The 21,139-nt window shown below is 39.0% G+C and overlaps 1 protein-coding gene across 1 annotated transcript; it reads right to left on the reverse strand.

Moving 5' to 3' along the window:
- Nucleotides 1–348: 348 nt before the first annotated feature.
- LOC139742681 (transmembrane 9 superfamily member 2-like) lies at nt 349–20,647 on the reverse strand. Its single transcript, XM_071653210.1, has 15 exons — nt 20,318–20,647; nt 18,252–18,319; nt 16,987–17,217; nt 16,175–16,304; nt 15,301–15,425; nt 11,114–11,240; nt 9,558–9,637; nt 8,720–8,825; nt 7,920–8,052; nt 6,757–6,876; nt 6,212–6,429; nt 5,659–5,810; nt 4,734–4,845; nt 3,363–3,534; nt 349–1,351 (listed from the first exon to the last, which is right to left on the reverse strand). Exons 1-15 carry the CDS (start codon nt 20,471–20,473, stop codon nt 1,284–1,286), a joined length of 1,998 nt encoding a protein of 665 aa, XP_071509311.1. The 5' UTR covers nt 20,474–20,647; the 3' UTR covers nt 349–1,283.
- Nucleotides 20,648–21,139: the final 492 nt, after the last annotated feature.

Consider the following 21,139-nt stretch of genomic DNA (forward strand, 5'->3'; position numbering starts at 1 on the left):
GTAGCATGTGCACAGTCATGAATTAGTGCATTATTGTGACTGAATAAGTGATGAATGCAACGGTGGCGATCACTGAATGTTGCCCAGAAATGACTGGCACAGCTAAAAAGCAGAAAAACACCCTGAATTATCAGCTCGGCTACGGCTCCATCGGGTTTTTGGCCGCTATAGACAGGTTAAAATCTACCGCGGGAAACAAAATTTGTGGCCGCTGGCCGCGTTAGACAGGTGGCCGCTATATACAGGGTCTTTAACATGGCTTTTCTCTCGGGGGGATTTTTCAGTGGCCGCTATAGACAGGTGGCCGCTATAGAGAGGTGGCCGCTAAGGCAGGTTTGACTGTAAATTACCTGAATGGTATTTCATGCCATCCTTTCCAGAGTGGTGAGTCTTATACAGTGGGGCTAAATCTCCTTTCTCAACTCATAATGTGCACATTTCCTCGGTGCAATATCTTACAATCATGTATGATTATTTGCTCCCAGGAATTCATCTAATGTTTGTTCTTCTTTTCTGCCCATGAGTGTCTCTGCTTCATGATGTCAAAAGACACTTTGAACTGCTTACACTCATGAATATCTCTTTGATAGGTATGTTTCAATTACCGCATCTCTTTTCAATTCAGAAACAAATTTGGAAATCACTCCTATTTTACACAGCGATCATTTTTCGAATTTATTCACTTGTGACTACCTACAACTCTTGAGGGAAGAGTATTGTGATGGTCTAGTGTGAAAAGCTCCAAAAAAATCCTCTGGTAATAAAAAAGGCATCATAATCCCCTTAAGCATCCAAGGGGCTAAAAGGGAACAACCATTTGATACTACTATGACTGTTACTCAATAGGTAATATGGTCTGTGGCATTTATCATTTCAACAATCTTAAGCTTCGCTCTCTTCATTTTCATTAAAGAAATGGACAAGCCTGAGAGAAGAAATAAACAACTATAATCTGAGCCATTTTGATGGCAGCTGGTATGCCACTAAAACCTATCCTTATTGATTTATCTATCAATCTATCTATCTATATCTGTATATATATTATTGTATAAGACTTGACAGGCATAAATTTAACTCACAAAATATGAGGAAAAAAGAATATCACATGGAAAAAACAGCAACGACAATGTAATCCTAAATTTAAAAAAAACAAACAATAATGATAACTTAGGAACAGAGCGAGTGGTTGAATTAAATTAGGAACATACAGCGGGGAAGTATTCCAAAGTTGACTGCTGTGGGAATGGAGCTGAGAAAGGGCCAAGGTTGGTGAAGTCATCTAGTCAGTCTACCTTCACTGAGCTGTAGATCTTTGTAACAAACCAAAAGCAGGCAAAGAATCCCATTGTACCTGTGATACAAAATCAGAGAAGTAGTAAAAGGGTGTCAGAAAGAATACATGCTTTTGGCTCATCAAATTAATCACCAGTTATGATCATAGCTTACTCTTGCATACATCCAAAAATGACAGTCTAAGCGGAGGTTCAAATACTAATGCTCTGAATAAAAATACAAACTTGTTAAAAAAAGTATGCTCCGACACAAAACTCCAAATAACCTCTACCCCTATGGTAACATTTTCCTTTAAAGCCTAGCCTATACTACTACACTACATGTAGTTTAATACTCCCTTATACAGGGGAAACTCGGTATAACGAACACTGCTATAACGAGATATCGGTTATAACGAGGAAATTTTCCCGGTCCCAAATTTCCTTCCACACAAGTCTATGTAAAATGCTACTCTTATGGCGAGATTGGCTATAACGAAATAACTGCTATAACGAGATAAATTTTGTGACTTCCAAACAAAGAAAATATAGTCAATCAAACCTGCTATAGCGAGGTAAAGCAAAATGCCTTCAGTAAAGCTTTACTTCGCCTGTGCTATCATCTTCCGAGATTGTAAAGCTTGATGCGCCAAAAACTGTCTTGTACACACATAATCATTTTCTTCAGTGCACTCCAGCTAGCACTGCATGTTGTACGGGTAAGTGTGTGTGTGCGCGCACACTGATACATGCAGAAAATGTGGTGGGACGGCCATATGTATACATGACATCATCATGACGTTTAGCAGGTGTGAGGCAATCTGATGCTGTGACTGGCCTTCTACGTAGGGAATTCCCCATCTTCACACACACGCAGTCACAATGTACATACAGAATGTGTCACATACACACACAGCATTGTGCAGATCATATTCAAGCTTTCCACACAACACACACCCATACGATAACCACATACCAATCCACAAATGATCTTGATACAATCGCAAGCTATATAAATTTACAAATTCAAACATCTACAATTAATAAGAAACACATTCTTGATATTGGATTTCCTTGGCGAAAAAATCTTCTTACCAATAAAGGTGAGTAATTCCCTCACACACAATATCAAGTTATCTGTATAAAACTGTTGATTAAAATATGATGGGTAGTCCCACATGTGCAAATTAATGTCTTTATGATATGCCTTCTTCTATGCCTACTGATATAACGAGATATCGGCTATAACGAGGAAAATGACTCGGTCCCGACCATCTCGTTATATCGAGTTTCCACTGTACAGAACCTTTGTCAGAGTATGTAACAAATTGGTTTTGGCATTTTGAATTTTTCTAAGATCTCAGCTTTCTAGAGAAATATTACTTGCATCACTCAATTTACAAAATCCTATCACAGAAACGGGAAGAATGTTAGTAACCAGATAAACTAGATAAACTATTCTTGATAAAACGCTCTTTCATAAGTCTGAATGCTGCCTAGTGTGAAGAGTAGCCATTTAATGCGATAGATCAATTCAAACGACCACAGTAATCACTCTGCTTTAAAAGATATGAAATTTGTTAATACATATGAAAGACTACTAAATTTGGACAGGGAGTAGATATATTTAACATTTTACATCTGAACAAACATCAAGTTTTCTGACTCTGACACTGACCTGCTCTATTTTGCAATTTTCTTTACGGTGACTAGATAAGGACATGCTGCCATAAAAGTTCAAATTTTGGCATATTTCGTGCATTGCATGCTTGTCATATTCAATTTTTTAATCTCTTTGATTTCAAGGCAGCCATATCATTGGGGTATAATATGTAATTTGTAATTTTCTTCACATGTGATAGTCCTGTAGCTTTAGAGAGTTTGCTGTCATTATGTGGCCCTACTTACACCCTCTACTGAAGAATGCACGTGCCAAGGCAGCAGAGAGCTGTCAAAGTGCTCGCCCAACTGTCATGATCGTCCACAAAATTTAAACCATAATGAAACTTAAACAAACACTACTCATGCAAAACCTTCTGCCTTTATAGTATCTTTTGCGAGAGAGAAAAAAAAAGGGGGTGGGGCACTCACCACAGAATAGGAAGAAGAGGACAACCATGATGGCGGTGTAGCCAAAGTAAAGGATGGTGCTGGCCAGACCTTGAATCATGAGCTTGGAGGCAAAGTAGTGGATGCAGTAGATGAAGAAGTAGACTGCTGTGAAGCCGCTGGTCATGAAGGACCGCCACCACCAGTGGTAGTCCTGGGCAAGAAGAAAGCAAAATTACAGCTCATGGTTTAGGAATTCCTTTTAATATGCTGTTTTAGTAAATCTTCATGGTATAATTTGCATGAGCATATTGAATAAAGGAGATGTGGACCTACTGCTTATACATGAACTCAGCAGTAGTCAATTTACAGAATGCTGAAATCGATATTACATAATAAGTGTGCTGATAAGCTTGTGCTGAAAAGCGTTAATCTTTCAGAGTCATGAAATTCTTGCGCCGAGTTGTTTTGATTGCAGTTGATGACAAACTGCCCTACAGTGTACATCAACGTACATGTAACTGAGCACCGAATTCATCAGTGTTTAGTAGTAACCATGATGAAAAATCATGGGCACACATACTTGGGCAGGGTTTGAGCCTGTACAACCTCCTGATTACCGGACAGGTATCTTACAATAATTACCTAGTATCCGCTGCAAGATAAGGATTAGTACCAGTACTGGTTGTCAGCGAAAGCTCGGTGGTCTAGTCAATAAGACGCCTGTCCGGTAATAAGGAGGTTGTAGCTTCAAATCCTGCCTGAGTATGTATGCCCATGATTTTTTTATCATGGCTGCTATGTACTAAACACAGATTAATTTGATGCTTATTCACATCAATGTAGGGCAATTTGTTAATCAGTTGCAAGATGAAGTCTTAATGTATTTGATTGCTTTGTCATTTGTCACTCTGTATTTGTAACATGTTTATACTTTTTTTGAACTGAAAGTGCACTAACAGAACAATTTTTTTTTTTGGTGAAAATTAAAGCAAGAACCTCACCTATTCATATTCACTTCACCAGTACTACAAAAAATGTTCAAAACCATCACCATCATTGTCATTATAATCTTCATTATAGCCCTATCGTTCCTATAATAATCACCATCTTCATGCCAATCGCATTTCCTCATCCTCGCTATAACTGCAAACATCGTCCTTTCTTTCATCACCATCATCACCATCACCACCATCATCACCATCATCACCATCACCACCATCATCACCATCACCATCATCATCACCATCACCACCATCATCATCTCCCATATACAATTCCCTCATCATTATCATGGTCATAACCATCATCTGCTATTATACACATCACTCTTAATGTCCTGTCACTGTAAGTGTGAAATGAACCCCATGAATAAAGATACAGGCAGTCTGGGAGCTGAGCTAAGCCACTCACCTCTGCACATAAATGGAAGTAGCACAGGAGAATGGTGGCCTCAGAGCAGGTGATGACCAAGATGATGGCCACAAGGAACAGGAAGCCAAACATATAGTAGAACTGGTGAGACCTGTAGGGATGTGAAAAGTTTAATAAATCAGTGCTGGTTGACATCACTGGCCAGGTGCAGTGCTGTGGCTGAAGTACTAGACACTTGTGAAATGGGTTGCATTAACTCTTCAACTACCACAACCACATTAGCAGGGGAACAAAAAGTTTGCAGGATATGGTCTCTGCTTGATTCTTTATGGACTACCACTGACACAAAATGACCTGCCGCTATAATGGCTGCTGCATCGAAAGGCATACATGGATGACCATCCAGTATATTAGTCTTATACCATGAAGGGATGAGGAGAGTATCCTACTGGCTTTGTCTGTCCCTAGATCTGTGGGGTAGGGTGCTGCAAGCATGATATCAGCTTGTCCTGAGCTTTGTTAGATAATGGTAATCACTCATTATCACAGTGTCATAATGTCACTGGGGTGACAATACCTGGTTATCTCAGATTTTGGTGAAAATCAATTTTTTGAATTAGTTGTCAGATAATCACTTAAGGTGATGTCCTGTCAAAATCTTAGCTGTCCTACCCCAAAAATAAAGCCACCACGACAAGTCAAAGGAAAGGCAATCTCATTTGTTATAGGCATTTTGGCTGCCATGTTTTTTCACTCTCCTGAACATTTGACATTTTTGAGATACAAGGTTTGTCACCCCAGCAGCGATAAACATTGAGAGCATTTACTTTCAAATCAATTGCATGTTGTGCAACCCTCCCCCCCCCCCCCCAAAAAAAAAGATCCACAAACAACAACTAAAAGAAGCACAGGCACAATCTAAAACCAGAAAGTTGTCTGAGTTAGGGGTGGGTGGGATACTCACCAGATGCTGTTAAGGATGAAAAAGAGCTGGATGAAGATGCAGCCGAAGGGGAGGATACCACCCATGACGATACCCGGCAGGGGGCGGGTGTAGAAAGACTGGTCGGGTATCTGACGTGGAATCTGATTGGTGCGCACTGGGAATTCGATGGGCTGCACATGAATGAGAGAGAGAGTGATAGAGAATGAGAGAATGAGACAGAGACAGTATGCTAATAAACAGAAAGACCTACAATAACAGATTCACGTATGCAAAACAAGGAAATTCATCTGGGAGCAATCTTCAAATGCTCTTCCTGACTGGCCATCGACATTATTTCTTTTCATCCATGCTATTGTAGATCATCATTTTTTCTAGCTATTCATTATTTTTTCTTTCTTTTGCTGAGCTGCTGAGCGTACAACATATGTCCATCTCTCAGTGTAAACACTAAATCCCGGCTATTCAAATGTAAATGAAATTCTTGCATCAGGTTGTTTTTACTTGCAAAAATTGACTTCAATGCAAGCATGTAAGAGGGGGGGGGGGGGGGGGGGGGGGGAGGTAGGCTTACCCTCTTCTTGAAGCCAAAGTAGGCACCAATGAAGACCAGAGGGGTAGAGACACAGAACCAGAGGGCCAGGATAGCGATGAGGGTGGTGAAGGGGATGGCAGCCGAGCTGTGCTTGTACCACAGCAGCAGGTTCAGGATGAAGAAGACGGTGAAGATGGTGCCGGGAACAAGGAAGCTGGTGGAGATGACGTTGGACTTCCAGCGCTCACCACCGAATGCTGGCCATAGAAATAGAAGAGATAGAAAGGGAAGAGTGTGTCAGTATAATGTAATATGTAGGGCTGTCAACCCCCGTAATAGATCTAAATACAGACTGATGCACAGTGAAAAGCATTTTCTAAAGGTAAAAATACCCATTTTGGTTTGAAAATGTGAAAATTGCATGCAATATGCATGAAAACTCAAATTAATACACAACAGCTTTCACTTGATAGAGATAATTTACTTATATTTAATGGAGAATATACATTATGAAATGGTGTAAAAACATTTTAGATGGAAGCTTAGTAAATGGTGTAGAACAGGATTAGAGCTAGGTTCCTTACTCTTGTACATGCGCGAGGAGACGAAGCCAGCTATGAATCCCAGCAGGACATAGAGGACGAGGGCACACGTCATGAGGGAACCTCGATTGGCTGGCGACAAGAACCCCAGGCAGGCAAAGACTGAAGGGGGAAGACAGGAATGAAATATAGAAATGAATGTTGGCAAAGAAGTTACATGTGACTAAACAGCATCACTTAGCCCTTTTTGCACCTACAAGCTCCTTACAATATCAACCCCTACCCACTGAAGTCAGCAACAAATTCTACATTATTCTGGAGATGGAATTACTGGGTAATGAGATACAGGTGAGGCATAACAAACCAAGCATAGATATAAGAAAATTCTCACATACAAATATCCAACGTAAAAACACACTCACATTCAAACACAAATGCACAAGGGCAGTTGCAGTTGTTTCATCACATTTTGAGGGGCAGAGGCGAGTTTGAGCTTTGGTAACAATCCCTTCATTACTCATACTGCTTTGCCTTGGTCCTTTTGTTATGATGGACTGGATAATCCAGTCATGGCCTATATTCACAACTGGCAAGGCTCCATTACAGAACACAGCACCATGGTATTCATTGCACACAAAATGAGCCACTGCTCTGTCTCCAGCACTCCTTGATCTTGTTCTATCCCTCTGTACCCTCAACATGTTCATGCAAACGTTGGAAGGCATAGAAACCGAATACACATTGATTTACTTCCAATGCAAAGGTGAGGATGAGTGTGGCCTTTCATTCAATTATTATAAAATTTTCACTTGAATCTTTAAAACTTGCGATAATTATTTTACAAATCTTGTTTTGGTACAAGTGCTAGATGACTACTTATATGAAATCAATGGCCTTCTCTTTGATGTTTGCATTTGATGACTCAAATTTCAGTTGAAGATGATTACGTTCAAAGCTTTACATTGGCCGTATCTTTGACTTTATCATCACAACAAAAATAACAAACAATCTTCAGAATCTACAGTTCCACCTGAACCAAAACTGTCATCTGCAGAGCACATGACCTCAAATGTGATGAATTCATTATCCATTTTGGATGGCTGCTCATGGTCATAATTCTTCTATGAAATATAAAGTATCACGAACCAAAAACAAACACACACACACACAAAGCAAAGTTTTCATTGCTCAAGGTAAGAACTCACCGAGAGTGATGAAGGTCATAATGACAATCTGGGCCCCAGATCCAAGGAAGACTGAGAGCAGCATGCCACTACGAGGAGGCCTGAAGACATCTCCATGAACCAGCTTCCAGCCAAACTCCTCCTGAGCCTCCTCCTAAAATAACAGACAGTTAACAAACACACACATATACATTAGGAGATATATACAATGAATATACATGTACAATGCATGCATAGATATATACGTACAAATGTAAATGGGCACACATACCCATATGCGCATTGTACTCACAAAACATGCAGACATATGTACATGTATACACACTATACAAATACATTGTATACATATACATACATACACACATACATACAGACATACATACATATTTTAGGGTAATACACAAAATTTATCCCACATTAGAGATTGTATATTTTCCACAATCATCAATGAATGCGCTCATCTATTGATCAAAATGCTCACTCGTAAAATCATTAAAAATTCATTCATTCTTGATTTCTCCTGGTTAGAAATCCAAATCATCCATATGAGGAGTGATAATGGAACTCACAAGGGAGTCCTACATCACTTTTGGACTGCGGGCAAATTTGTCATTGTGTCTGCTAACTGCAATGGTATTTGCCCAAATAACTTTATGAATCACACACATGTACATTGCAAAATCATACATCTGGTGATACTGCACTGATTGAGAAAATGAATATCAATAGAACACAGGTGGAATCTTTTGTGTTTGAAAAGTGAGTAGGCAGGCAAAATGTTTTTCTGCAATCATGTAATACAAGTGATGAGAATAATGTACCAGGTCCACTTGGTTGTATCGAGAGATGTCCTTGTGGAGCGTTCGTAGCATAATCATAGCAACCATACCAGACAGGAAGAGGACGATCACCAAGGAGTTCATGATACTGGAGAGAAGAAGTGACAGTTAAAAAGAAAAAGGTAATATGGAGAGCAATCATGTTCATATGAAGTGTCTCAAGTGGGTCAAACAAATGTGTTTTAACCATCACAAAGTTTGCAAAGAATGATGCTGCAAATAGCTTGGGTCAAGACAGAACTCACAAAGTATCACTGATGTGGTTAATTCACTCCCCATTCTGACAGTGATTATATCATGAGGAGTAACAGATGTCTAGTTTCACTAAGCAAAAAGAAAGAGATTGATGCCAGTGAAATAACCAGCTGCAACATTTCCAGTGCTTAGTCTACGGAGTAGTTGATTGATGGCAAATTTGTGTGGAACTATTTCACCTCCAACTAATCACAATACTTTTAACAGACATAATCCAACAACACCTAACGCAAGAATGCCTTCATCAAACCCACACAAATTTCCCAGCTGCTTCCCCTGACAAAACATGAAATTACCACCAGTGAATTACATGCAGAATATTTAATCTAGCCATTTACTGAAATCAAATGGCTAATGATTTTCCTTGTAATTTCATCTACCTTTACAGATATTGTTGAAATTTAAATGATTTACGGCATCAGGTCATGAATCACCTTGTTCAGCTGTGGGCTTTTCTCTTGTTTCTTTCTTTCTTTCTTTGCTTGCTTTTTAAACACTAATTTTATGTCAGGGCGCAGTTCCCTTGAGAGTGTCCCAAACAGGAGTGGCAGTGAGGTGTACCTACCTGAACCACTGGATGTTGGTGTGAGGCATAGACTCCAGGATGTAATCCCAACGAGACGCCCATCGCACTTTCTTGTTCGGCTACAAGGTGAATCGACAGGGATTGTAAAGGAGAGAGTGATTAAGTGAACATGGGTGGAACTGAACAATAATTGGTTCTTTTTCAAATTTTTCTCGGCTCGACAATGTTCATACCACATTCCACTTTAATACTTGGGGGGAATTAGGACCTCTTAAATCAAGGACTGTACAACATCACACTACTCAATTAGACACACCAGAGTGTCTTCTGATCTATTCCACTTAAAGCTCTAGAGTTTCGGGATGAGAGTTTTGCCCACTGTATATTATAGACTTATTAAATGCCATGGCTTTGCTCTGACAGGAATTATGAGTCACATAAACTAGAGAACTACTGCCATGAAAATCTCTTTGGTTTCAAAACTCAGGAAGTCACATAAATTTTGTACTAAGAAACAAAAAAATCAAAAGTAACAAAATGTAATGTCTGTTTCTTTTTCCCTTGCCTGCTGAAGGCATGTGAATTTTGAAGATTTTACAATAAAGAGTCATTTAAGGGAGGGTAGCTCCTTCCATGAAGTAAAATAAAATTGACTTTCTCTACAGAGAATTCCTACAGCAAACTGTCTTCACAACAGCCTTCCAAAGCACTGTAAAAGAACATTTGCCCACAAATATTGGGTTGAGGTTAACTGCTGGGCTGGTTCCTTTCTGTCACTAGTCTTGCAATTTTCGGTTGAGGAATAGCAAAAATAGGATAGTACTGTTAAACATGATCTTGCATCACATAACACCAAATGACTTTACAGCTGAGGCTTTTTAGTTACGAAGTTTACATAAGATTTTGATAAACGAGATTTGAAGGGCCTTGTATAACTAATTATGGTCTACTACACTTGCCTGACACTGACTTAAGCTTCATTGTGTGCAGGACAAGAAGGAAATCAAAACTCAATAGCAACCACCATGGAAGGAAATGACAATCAACTTACCCTTAAATCTGGTCTACTCCCTGAACACATTCTAATCATTAGTTTTTTGTTTTGTTTTGTTCGTAAGTAGCAAATGTTAGTACTCACTAATCTGCCAATCTCTTTTTTTTTTCAGCTGTGTGTCTCCATGCACACTTTTATGGAACTAATGGATGGAAACTGAAGAAGACCAACGCCAGTCAATAAAGACCCCCCCCCCCCAAAAAAAAAAAAAAAAAAAAAAAAAAAAATGCTCTACAAAGTCTGTAGTCTGGAAATATTTTTACTTAACGTTATCTACCATATCCATGCTTCCAAGCTCTCTATCTAGATGGAAAATTACTCTCTTGGAGAATACCAAAACTCCCAAATCAACCTCATCGATCCATATACATATTTTAAATTTTCAAGCTCATTAAAACAAGCCTGTACTTTTTTTCTTCTCTTCTTTGGTTTGTTTGTTTGTTGTTGTTGTTGTTTTTTTTTTTTGGGGGGGGGGTTGAGATGTATGTAAGAAATGTACTCACTCTCCTTAAAATATTTTCTAATTATTCAAAGGACTCACCACAAAATAGACGGAGTAGGTGTAAGTGATGTCGACATCTTCTTTGAGGTCGCTTCCTTTGATGGACATGGCTTCATAGCCAGCCTTGGTGCTGTAAATGCACTCACCCTCTTTCTTGTGCTTGATGCTGCCACAAAGGAAGAGATAAGAGATATGTTGCATGCAAATGATAAATAAAAATCACAATTGCTGAGGGAGAAGTTTGCAAAAACAATTACCTATGTGGATTTAGCAAATGCAGAAATATCAGTGACCTTCATCTATGAACAGTGCATGTTCATTTTGATTTCTGTGGCCGAGATATTTTGTGGCAAATATTTTCCCTTTCTTTGAGGAGCTAGACCAAGCATTCACTTAATGACCTATAGAAGTGAGTAGTTGTGAAATGTTGTTCTTGTGCAGTGACAGCACAAAGGGCTGTAGAGTCCTGTGCTAGTGAGGACAGCATGAGGAATTACCCAGCACTTGCTTTTGAAGGAATTGTCTGATTGTCTTCAAACTTTCACTGAGCATCTAACTGATCTTTCAGTATTTGCTGAATCTACAAAAACTTTTGGGGAAAATTCCTCCATGAAGTCATTCCTGCATGATGTACACCACATATTGCAGGAATGTGAACACAGTTTTCTTTCTCTCTACTTGTACACATACATGTAGACTGTATCCTCTGGGAGCTTGATTTCTTCAAATACTTATGTGTATCTCATTGCAAAAGATGAATTTTGTACAAGACGTCTGGCAGTGGACGAAAAAAAACATTAAATATTGTTTGGAATAAACTACAAAGATTTGTTACAATATGAGTTAACCTTCCCCTCTAACACTTGAAAGAGCAATTTCCACAATTGTAAATCATGCTGAATAAACAAAGAAACAAAGGAAAGAAACTGCTATCATTTATTTTCATTATTCATACTGCGGAAGACTGCCACCTGCTGAAGTTCCCAGGCGGGCTTGAAGAACCTGCTCAAGCAAGTGATGCTGCCCTGAACTGGATCTGCAGCTGGGTCAATCCACGTCAAATCATCCAATTTTCAGAAAAGTTGTCACCCGACCCCCTCCGATTTTCTTTAAAATCGCACCAAATGTTCCCCAAAGTGTCTGACGGAAAATCCCAAAATATTTTGCCCCAAGGTCAATTGGTTGCTAAGATACAGCCTCACATAGCAACCGATGCGCAATAAAAAATATTAGTTAAGAGAAAATTATGCATTTTTGATTGATTGTGGTAGCATGGATATTTATGCAAAAGTGTTCATTATCTGGAAATTGGAAGAACTTTATAATCTTTGCAAGAAAAAGTGACTGTGACGCGAAATTGACTTTCCGTTAACGTGCACGATGTCACCGAAAATGGTGTTAAATGTTCATTTCGAAAATTTTAATGCATATTTAGAGGCTAATATCTTCCACATTTCATCACCTTAGGTTCTAAAATATTATGCTGTTGAAGGCTTTGACTTGCTCAGTAATCTTGAAAAAAATCAGCAGATTCGTGCCCACCGTTTTTACGGAGAGCGCCCTCAAAGTTGACAAAAATGAAAAATGTGCCAAATTCAAGGTCACGGATCACCCTTCGTCCCACCTAGGAATGGCATCAATTTTTTTTGTATTGATAGACATTTACCTATATTATCTTGTGTTACCAAAGAAATTTTGCTACCGAAATGTTCAATGGTAAATTTACCCCACTGAAAATGGTCGTAAACGGCCAAATTCCCATGTAATATCACATATTGGGTTTAGAGGACATTTCAAATGTCCATGCTTTCAAGATGAAAAGCCCTAGCCCTGTGATATTTGCAGTAGGGGTAGTCTGTTATACATATTTTAGTAATATATACCACAAAACACTTTTATTACATTATAATGACCTTGAAATTTAATCCAAAATTTGATAAAAACATTAAGTCGCTCCATTTTCCTCAGTGCACTGCACGTAATATGTGTTTTGAAAGACTTTTCACAGAGCAAATATTTCAAGAATTATGAAAGCTGACAGCCTAACATATTAAGGTTCTAAACTATTTGTGCTCTTGTTTCAGATTTAGTGTCAACTTGATCATGAATGTTATACCCTTGACCTTGAAGTGCTTCTAAAAATAGCTGTAAATTTCTTAACTACAAATTACACACACAACAGGTGTTTTATGGGATAACATACTAGTGATCATTTCACAAGCACAAAAGTTTTTATGGTGTAAATGTTATATACTGGAATAAATCTATAGGTTCTTGCAAGATATGTTACAATTAATTACTTTGTTCTGACATTGACCCTGAATTTATCACCTTAAAAATTAGAAGAAATGCCTATTCCTGCCCATACAAAAAGTACATAATAATAGTTGATTATGGACATTGCGCCCAACACATAAGAATGATTCTTATTCTAGCCTGTGAAACGCACATTAAAAGCACGGAGAGTCATCTTTTTGGGGGGATTTGTTCTGTAACTTATGACAACATCCAAAATCATTTCCATTCTTATGTATTTTTTTGTTTTTGGAATATTTGTTATGTATTTCTTTGTTTTTTATTTTCTACAGCATTTGTGTTTTTTTTATTGGAAATTGTCACAGCCCACTTTTTTTCTACCATAATTTGAATAGAATTAATCAATCAAAGTGATAAATAGTGAAAATAGTCAAGTTTTTATGAGTTTCACCACAAAGCACTGTTTTCCATAGGAAATGCACACAAAATCACAAAATATTACTGTCCCCTTTTGTGATTGAAATTGAGGGTCATTGTCAGAACAAAGTAATTAATTGTAACATATCTTGTAAGCACGTATAGATTAATTCCAGTATATAACATTTATACTATAAAAAGCTTTTGTGTTTGTGAAAGAATCACAAGTATATCATGCCATAAAACACCTTTCTGTGTGTAATTTGTAGTTAACAAATTTACAGCTATTTTTAGAAGCACTTCAAGGTCAAGGGTATAACATTCATGATCAAATTGACACTAAATCTGAAAGAAGAGCACAAATAGTTTAGAACCTTAATATTTTAGGCTGTCAGCTTTCATAATTCTTGAAATATTGCTCTGTGAAAAGTCTTTCAAAACACATATTACATGCAGTGCAATGAGGAAAATGGAGCGACTTATTATTTTTATCAAAATTTGGATTAAATTTCAAGGTCATTATAATGTAATAAAAGTGTTTTGTGGTATATATTACTAAAATATGTATAACAGACTACCCCTACTGCAAATATCACAGGGCTAGGGCTTTTCATCTTGAAAGCATGGACATTTGAAATGTCCTCTAAACCCAATATGTGATATTACATGGGAATTTGGCCGTTTACGACCATTTTCAGTGGGGTAAATTTACCATTGAACATTTCGGTAGCAAAATTTCTTTGGTAACACAAGATAATATAGGTAAATGTCTATCAATACAAAAAAATTGATGCCATTCCTAGGTGGGACAAAGGGTGATCCGTGACCTTGAATTTGGCACATTTTTCATTTTTGTCAACTTTGAGGGCGCTCTCCGTAAAAACGGTGCACACGAATCCGCTGATTTTTTTTTTTAATTACTGAGCAAGTCAAAGCCTCCAACAGCATAATATTTTAGAACCTAAGGTGATGAAATGTGGAAGATATTAGCCTCTAAATATGCATTAAAATTTTCGAAATGAACATTTAACACCATTTTCGGTGACCTCGTGCACATTAACGAAAAGTCAATTTCGCGTCACAGTCACTTTTTCTTGCAAAGATTATAAAGTTCTTCCAATTTCCAGATAATAAACACTTTTGCATAAATATCCATGCTACCACAATCAATCAAAAATGCATAATTTTCTCTTAACTAATATTTTGGAATGCGCATCAGTTGCTATGTGAGGCTGTATCTTAGCAACCAATTGACCTTGGGGCAAAATATTTTGGGATTTTCCGTCAGACACTTTGGGGAACATTTGGTGCGATTTTAAAGAAAATCGGAGGGGGTCGGGTGACAAGCACTGGATGATTTGACATGGATTGACCCAGCTTAGACATCAACCTATAAGGCTACATTACGCACAACCCCTCACCCAAACCGTTGTATTGCATCATATGGCAGAAGAGTTATTCCTGTCATATCACTCAGAAAACAGGTCCTTTACCACACAGCTACCATACTCCTGCTTATGCTTGGAGGGCTGTGGATGTAACAGAGTACCAACCTGAAAGGCTCTAGCTTGGCAGACACAAGCCTGTTCACACCCTCCACCTCATCAAGAGGATGATAGGCAATAGTGATGTTGACATGGTTGAAGACATAGTAGTTCTCTGGCTTCTCATAGTGAGCCTGCAAACAAAGTCAGAATGGCATGTACTCGGTCAACTATGTGAATGTCATTTGAGACAATCTGATTTCCTTATGAAGCATAATTTTCTGCTAGAACTAACTTGACAGCAGTGGGGTCTTTTCATCCATGAAGTGTGTCATCTTTTGCCACTGGGTCTGGATTGAAGCTGAAATACAGGCACATTTACATGCGCAAACACACTCACACACACACACACACACACATATATAGTGTACCCTCAAACATAAATCCCTTTCCATACACTTTAATGGACGAGGTAAAACACATCAAAATATTCATAGTGATAGTTTTTTTTTTTTTTAATCCTCTAATACTGCTATCAATAACAGCTACCTCTATTAAAAGCAAGCATAATACCTCAAAAAAATTTCAGTCATGATTATTAAAAGGTTGTTTTGAGTCAGGCAATGAGGCAAACTGGTTTGTGTCCATAATGCTATTTACGAGAATTCACAGGTTGTACTCAGAGTGACAGTAACTAACGCTAATACCACACTCATCTCCAGTCTATCTCAAAAACAAACAAAAGGATCCTTAACTCATGGTAGTTTCTAATCACTCTCCCCCCCCCCCCCCCATAAAGACACTCTCATACCTAAAAACATGCAAAACACAAACACTCTCACATACATTTGTACAAACATACAAAACATATCAACAAGAGACTGTTTACTGCCTCCTGTATCTGGCTTCTTTCCTTAGAGATTGTACACATCAATGCACTTACATCAATAACACAGGCATCTTTGCGGTTGCTGTCCTTATCCACATAGCAGCCAATTGGGAAGCCTGGTGAGCAATACTTGTCACCACCTTGAACTTCGTAGCACCAAGTCACTGGCATGTTGTCCACGATCCTGTTATGGTCAAGCAATGAAACAAAGTGTTCAGCATGCAGTATCATGTACCATGCAAGGTATGAAATGTACATGAAATGAGAAGAGCAAAACAGGCTTTTGTTGATGGCTGATCTCACCACTCGTATATTCCCACTAGCATATCACTTCAGCTACTACAAATGTGTGACTACTCCCAGAAGTAATCCTTCAAACAGCTTGGTTATTGTTTCATCTACCTTTTTTCCATTCAACTTCTTGTATTGTTATAACCATTACAGGTACTATACTTCAAATACTCCTACATGGTGTACCACTCCTTCAAGTACAAAAAACATCTATTGCTACAGCCACTTCTTCTCCTTGTACTACAACTGTCAACATTACATTTATTGAACTACTGAAACATTTATAAGTTCTATGGTACTACTATTCCTCCTTCCACTTCTTCCTTGAATACTGGAACATGTACAACACATGTACATGTTCATGTACTGCCGCTACTACTACAACTTCCTAACAAGAAGAAGAGACAACATGGATTGGGGGGGGGGGGGGATTCACTACCCTGAGAGTAGCCCTGCATCTTGGAACATTGACAGATTGACAAGGATTTACACGTGTAAGGTGAAAAAGGAAAGGAGATGACAAGAAAGCTTGAGATACACTTGGTATATATGAACACAGAAGAGAGATTGCTCACCAGTGCTGCTGGTAATTGAGGAGGATTCCTCGCTTGAGAAAGTTCAGTCGGCGAGTCTCAGCCTTCTTGTCCTCAGCCTTTGCCGAGTATGTCTTCTTGCAGACAGTTACACACTCATCGTTCTTACCAAAGGTGAAAGTGTAGGGAGAGGAGCGGATACGTTCGCCAAACACCACTTGCCCGAGATTCTCTGAGGGGCTGTGCTCATCTTCTGTCTGACAAAAGTCAAACCTAGAAAGGAAGAAGTATCAAAATGTTCAACTTAATCAGGCGTTGAAGCTATTGATTCTGCTCTTTGACAGAGGCCGACATGGCTGTAAGAGCTTTCCCAGGTCACTAGGCTACAAATTAGAGTACACGTATATCAGGAAGTTCTTAAATGCACATACTGTACTATTAATTTAAATTGTAAAAACAGCACAAGTACAATTTGCAGATAAAGAACATTTCATTCAAAGGAACGGGTAAATGTATCTACTGAACTCTCAAGAAAAGTTCAGAACACAATGTACAATTCGTAAAAACAACAATTTGGCAATTTATTTGAATGCTTCACACTACTCTTGGGAACCACTAAATGATGTCTATTTTTTTTTTTCACAACAAGATCAAACAGGAGTACCTACATACAGAGTTTTCACAATGTGTCACTGTCATACAGGATTCTCTTCTATGAAGGGCTGGTAATCAACAATCCTGTCCTAATATCATGTCATGCAGAGTATCTACATCACAATTGCATGCAGAATTTCAGTACATAAACTAAGTGTAACTGATAGAATGTGCAAAAGATAAAAGTGCAGAAAATTGAACTTAGAAGCTTGTACAATTACTGGACAGCAAACAATGTACAAAGTTAGTGAGTACATGGAGTAGTTAAAGTTAAGCAACATGCAGTAATACACTTGTAGTTTCTATAGTACCATAGTTATGGGTAAACTCGGCCACTTGTAATGCACGCACTGGAGGCGGAGTTTACCTGCTGTAGAGTTGTGTGGTTAGTGTTAGAGGCTAACAAATCTACTGACTACCAGCTTGGACGACCCAATAAAGAGAAATATCACGGCGAATCTGGCGTTTCACTTCTGGCTGTTTAATCTGTCATTTCTGGTGTGTTCACAATACATTTCAACAACAGGGGGCGCTAGACCACATTAGTGGTCTACAACACTACACCTGCTAGGCCGAGTTTACCCATAACTACAGTAATTGATGTCATGCTTTTGATATCAGAACAGCTTTGCTTCTAAGAGAGAGGAAATTACCTGTCATATTCATAAGGAATCACGTTCTCCACTGAATCAAGGCGGTTGACAAACAAGTGGATATCAGTCTGTAGAAAGAAAAGGAAGGAGAAAATCTCAAAAGATTCAATATAGGCCCTACTTTGTTTTTCTTGAGAGCATTAAAAATCTTCAGTCATTGTAAAAATAAACTAGAGAAGCACTCTGAGATCGCAGACCTCCGCCAAGCATGCAAATCATTTTCACCACTGATCTTGTTCATCCGTAGAGATATCAGTGATTTCCACCCATACGTACTGCATTGCGTGCTGAAAGTTGCCAGATTTCCCAATATAGAAGCCTTTGATACATCAAAAACCCTCAGCTGCACGGCGCGCCTCACCCCAGCAGAAACTAGAGCACGCACTTTAGTGCGGGCAGGCAAATCTCAAATACGCGCAGCCTGAACTCCCAAGTTCATTGACCCTACCTGCCAAAATGTCAAAAATCCTTCATAAATTCCCCCAAAATTCTCGGATCACTGCCAAAAGTTAATCGTTTGGTACTTGTGTCATTCTCAACCTTTCCTGCAACAGTGAAAGTTTCATCCCAATCCGTTCACTACTTATTGAGTTATTTTGCACACAAACTAACGAACTAACGAAGAAACCAACAGTAACGAAAACATAACCTCCTCCATTGGCGGAGGTAAAAATGACACAATTGACATTTAATTAAAGAACTACAGTGTAGGGCCTACACTGTACAATGTATAAAGATGTACAGTTGTACTGCATCCCAAAGTTCCATCATGGACCCACATTTCAATGCTCCTTATATAATTCATGCACTGGTTTCTGTCTACTGTCAAGTAGGCCCAAGTGTCACAAAAATATTTTGAACATGCTTTCCTGCTTTGATCTCATATTCACTGCAGACACTAGTGACAGTCAGCCTTGATAAAAACAGGACAGCGCTTTGAAAAAAAATCTAGATACTAAAATCTGTTACAGTACATGCGCAGAAGATGTGCAGTTGGATAGTAGATTTTCTACATTGGGAAATCGTCATTCAAGCAATTTCGTTGCAAAATGCACATACACTTACAGTGTAGTTTACACTGTACTTTACATGAGACAGCAACTGTTCTTGCAGACTGATGTTATCTAAAATGTAATCTAATTTTCCCATTTTTCGCACACTGCTTAATGCTTCAGACGAGTACGTATTAGCGTTTAGGCCTAACATAACCATTGACCGTAACCGTCCGTAGACTTACGTCTTAGTTCAGTTCGGGAAACCCACTCACAAGGGGGGCCCCTCCTTATAAGTAACCCGTCCCCCTTATAAGTAACCCCGTCCCCCTTATAAGTAACCCCCGGGGCACCCCTTATAAGGAGTCTCCACGCTTTTTTGCAATGCAACGCGAAAATGAAAGGACTGCGGCAATTCGCTTGATTATGTCCATAAAGCTTCACAAGTTTCCTAGTTACTCACGAAATTTGAGCAAAATTGGTTTGAGGCATCATATCTAAAATCATGGATTTAAATGCGATGTCAAACGACCCATGCGAATGCTGAAATGCGAGCGATTACTGGCGTGAGTGTCGCCAGGCGCGGCGGCGCGGCAATGCTTGAGTGCAGACGTGGCGACTGAGTACGAAAGTCTCCGTACTTAACGTTATAAGGGGGACGGGGTTACTTATAAGGGGGACGGGTTACTTTAAGGAGGGGCCCCCCTTGTGAGTGGGTTTCCCGAACTGAGTTGGGCCATTATTAAACAATGACATGTCACACATGTATGTCCACTTCATAATCAGTAACGGAGTTACTAGCTTCTAGTATTAACGTTAGACCTAACGTTAATTGAATTTAGCAATTTTATGACAGGTTTGCTGCTCCCCATCATTCATCCCAAAAAAAGTCAGTTGGAATTGATAGGTTTCTCTAATTAAATCTAAACTCTATTTCTTTTTCTGTTTTTCTTTTTTAGTTTCGATAGCACATGCAATTTATATAAGACCTTCAAATCAACTGTCATTAGGCCAACCCTAAACCGCCTTTAATTTGTTCACACCTTTGCTGGGGCATCCAAGGGTAAAATTTACCTTGCAAAATGCAGGATCACCTTGATCTTCATGAGCCTTGGCTACTTCGGGTTTACAGAAACTGACTGGAGCAAGTCCCGGCAAATAAAATGCTCTCACACTTGAAGCCAGCAAGCAGCACGACACTGCAGATAAAAATAGCATTATTCTCGTCATACTTGTATCCGTTGTAGAGCCCTTCTTCGCGAAATTTCATCAAATACCATGAGATTCTTCAAAGTAATTTGCCGTTTACGATCTGTTTCCCACAGTAGTAAGTATACAAGCCACGTTGGCAAGACCTATCGTGCTAACGCGTCACAACTGTGTTGTGTCCCGATAGATCCCTGTACGATGGCCTATTGGTGAATGTGATAACGACTGCGCTGCGCACAAACACACCGTGATCCGCGCGTACGTACCGACGGAGAGTTTGTCACATGCACACTTCATAACTCACTGTTTGCGATTCGCATTCACGTTTCAGTTTGTGGCCGTGGTACTATATGGAAGGCCATCGCTGCCATTAACGTAAACTACTTGGCGTATGCTCCAGAAAGCATCAACTAGTAATCGGTATCGCCAATGTGCAGAAAACTTCTGCGCAGCTAAAAAGCCCTGTCATAGATGCACTGTGGGATTCATGCCATTGGCGCCTCCGGCTGTCTTGTGTGCGTCTTTAGCTCCTATGCAATTCAATTAAATTTTTGTCTGTTTTTCTTTCGTTGCTGCTTTTTCTTCGATTGGAATTCAACTAAAAAAAGTTTAGAATGTCTAAATTTTACTGAATTGTGGTGATAAGAACCATGATGGCTTGCTACTGCGAGGCTTCAATGTGCTGGT

The sequence above is a fragment of the Diadema antillarum genome, unplaced genomic scaffold (genome assembly GCF_040938485.1).
Source record: "Diadema antillarum isolate AM-2024a unplaced genomic scaffold, OU_Dant_1.0 seq00001014_RagTag, whole genome shotgun sequence".
Classification (NCBI taxonomy): domain Eukaryota; kingdom Metazoa; phylum Echinodermata; class Echinoidea; order Diadematoida; family Diadematidae; genus Diadema; species Diadema antillarum.

Coding starts and splice junctions, on each gene's coding strand:
- LOC139742681 (XM_071653210.1), bottom strand. CDS start 20,473: ATGACGAGAATAATGCTATTTTTATCTGCAGTGTCGTGCTGCTTGCTG. Junction 16,305..16,986: donor CTCAATTACCAGCAGCACTG/GTGAGCAATCTC, acceptor TGACCATAACAG/GATCGTGGACAACATGCCAG. Junction 6,877..7,919: donor TATGACCTTCATCACTCTCG/GTGAGTTCTTAC, acceptor TTCCCCCTTCAG/TCTTTGCCTGCCTGGGGTTC.